The 1,620-nt window shown below is 38.0% G+C and overlaps 1 protein-coding gene across 1 annotated transcript; it reads right to left on the minus strand.

The window, feature by feature from the left end:
* Window positions 1-541: 541 nt before the first annotated feature.
* Window positions 542-877, minus strand: LOC108485087 (uncharacterized). Its single transcript, XM_017788943.1, has one exon. The coding sequence runs from the start codon at window positions 875-877 to the stop codon at window positions 542-544; it is 336 nt and encodes a 111-aa protein (XP_017644432.1).
* Between the last annotated feature and the right edge of the window lie 743 nt (window positions 878-1,620).

Consider the following 1,620-nt stretch of genomic DNA (forward strand, 5'->3'; position numbering starts at 1 on the left):
AATTTCCTTCTTTAAAAATCTACTGACTGCCGATTTAGTTACCTTGGTATATGAAGTAGCTTCCACCTACTTAGTAAAATAATCAATGGCCACAAAGATGAAACGATGCCCATTTAAAGCCTTTGGTGAAATTGACCCTATGACATCCATACCCCACATGGAAAACGGCCATGGGGAAGTCATAACATGCAAAGGCGAGGGAGGTACATGAATCTTATCACCATAAATTTGACATTTGTGACATCTCTTAGCATAATTGATGCAGTCTCCTTCCATAGTTGACCAATAATATCCAAATCTCATAATTTCTAGCCATCGTGAACCCATTAGCATGTATTCCACAAACGCGTTCATGAACTTCTTCCAAAATTTTCTTGACCTCTACAGCATCCACACACCTCAATAGTACTTGATCCTTTATTCTTTTGTATAGGATCTCTCCATCTAAGACATAATCACATGCTAGTCTTCTCAATGTCCTTCTGTCATTCTTCGTTGCTTGATCCGGATATTCACGATTTCTCACATACCGCAGTATATCCTAATACCAAGGGTGATCATCTTTCTCTTTTTCCTCTATATTATAACAATAAGAAGGGGCCTCACAAATACTCATCTGAATGGGTTTCACATTTTCTTGTCTGCTCACTTGGATCATGGAAGCTAAAGCATCTACTATTTGGTTTTCATCACACGGGAGATAATTGAAAGTAATATCATCAAACTCTTCAACCAACCCCAACACCAACTTTTTATAATTGATTAATTTGGAATCTCTTGTCTCACATTCACCTCGAAGTTGGTAAATCACCAGTGCAGAGTCTCCATATACTTCCAAAGACTTGATTTTGCGTTCTATAGCTGCTCGGAGTCCCATGATACATGCCTCATACTCTGCCATGTTATTTGTGCAATCAAAATCCAAATTTCATGTGAATGGATAATGATCTCCACCTAGAGATTCCAAGACTGCTCCAATTCCATTACCCACAGCGTTTGAGGCTCCATCAAAATTCAAATTCCAAGAGTGATCTTTTGTAGTGTCCTCTTCAGTAGCTACCACATAAACTATCTCCTCATTGGGGAAATTAAAATTCAAGGGCTCATAATCTTCTAAAGCTCGGCTGGCCAGAAAATCTGCTATTGCGCTCCCTTTACGGATTTTTGACTCACATAGATTATGTCAAATTCAGAAAGCAAAATTTGCCATCTAGTCATTCTTCCATTCAAGGAATTTGACTCTATCATATACTTTAGAGGATCTAACTTTGAGATTAACCAAGTCGTATGGTACAACATGTATTGCCTCAACCTCCAAGTTGTCCAGACCAAGACACAACAAATTTTCAATTAGCGAATATCTCAATTCACGCTCAGTGAATTTCTTACTGAGGTAATATATCACCATTTCTTTTGTTCCTGATTCATCATGTTGACCAAGCACACATTCCATAGAATTACCAAACACGGTTAAATACAGTATCAATGGCCTATTTGAGCTTGAAGGTGATAACACTAGAGGACTCGACAAATATTTTTTAACTTTATCAAAAGCTCTCTGGCATTCATCATCCCATTCTCCTGGGTTATGCTTTTTAAAAAGACGAAATATGGGGTCAC

This window comes from Gossypium arboreum, chromosome 6, assembly GCF_025698485.1.
Source record: "Gossypium arboreum isolate Shixiya-1 chromosome 6, ASM2569848v2, whole genome shotgun sequence".
Classification (NCBI taxonomy): domain Eukaryota; kingdom Viridiplantae; phylum Streptophyta; class Magnoliopsida; order Malvales; family Malvaceae; genus Gossypium; species Gossypium arboreum.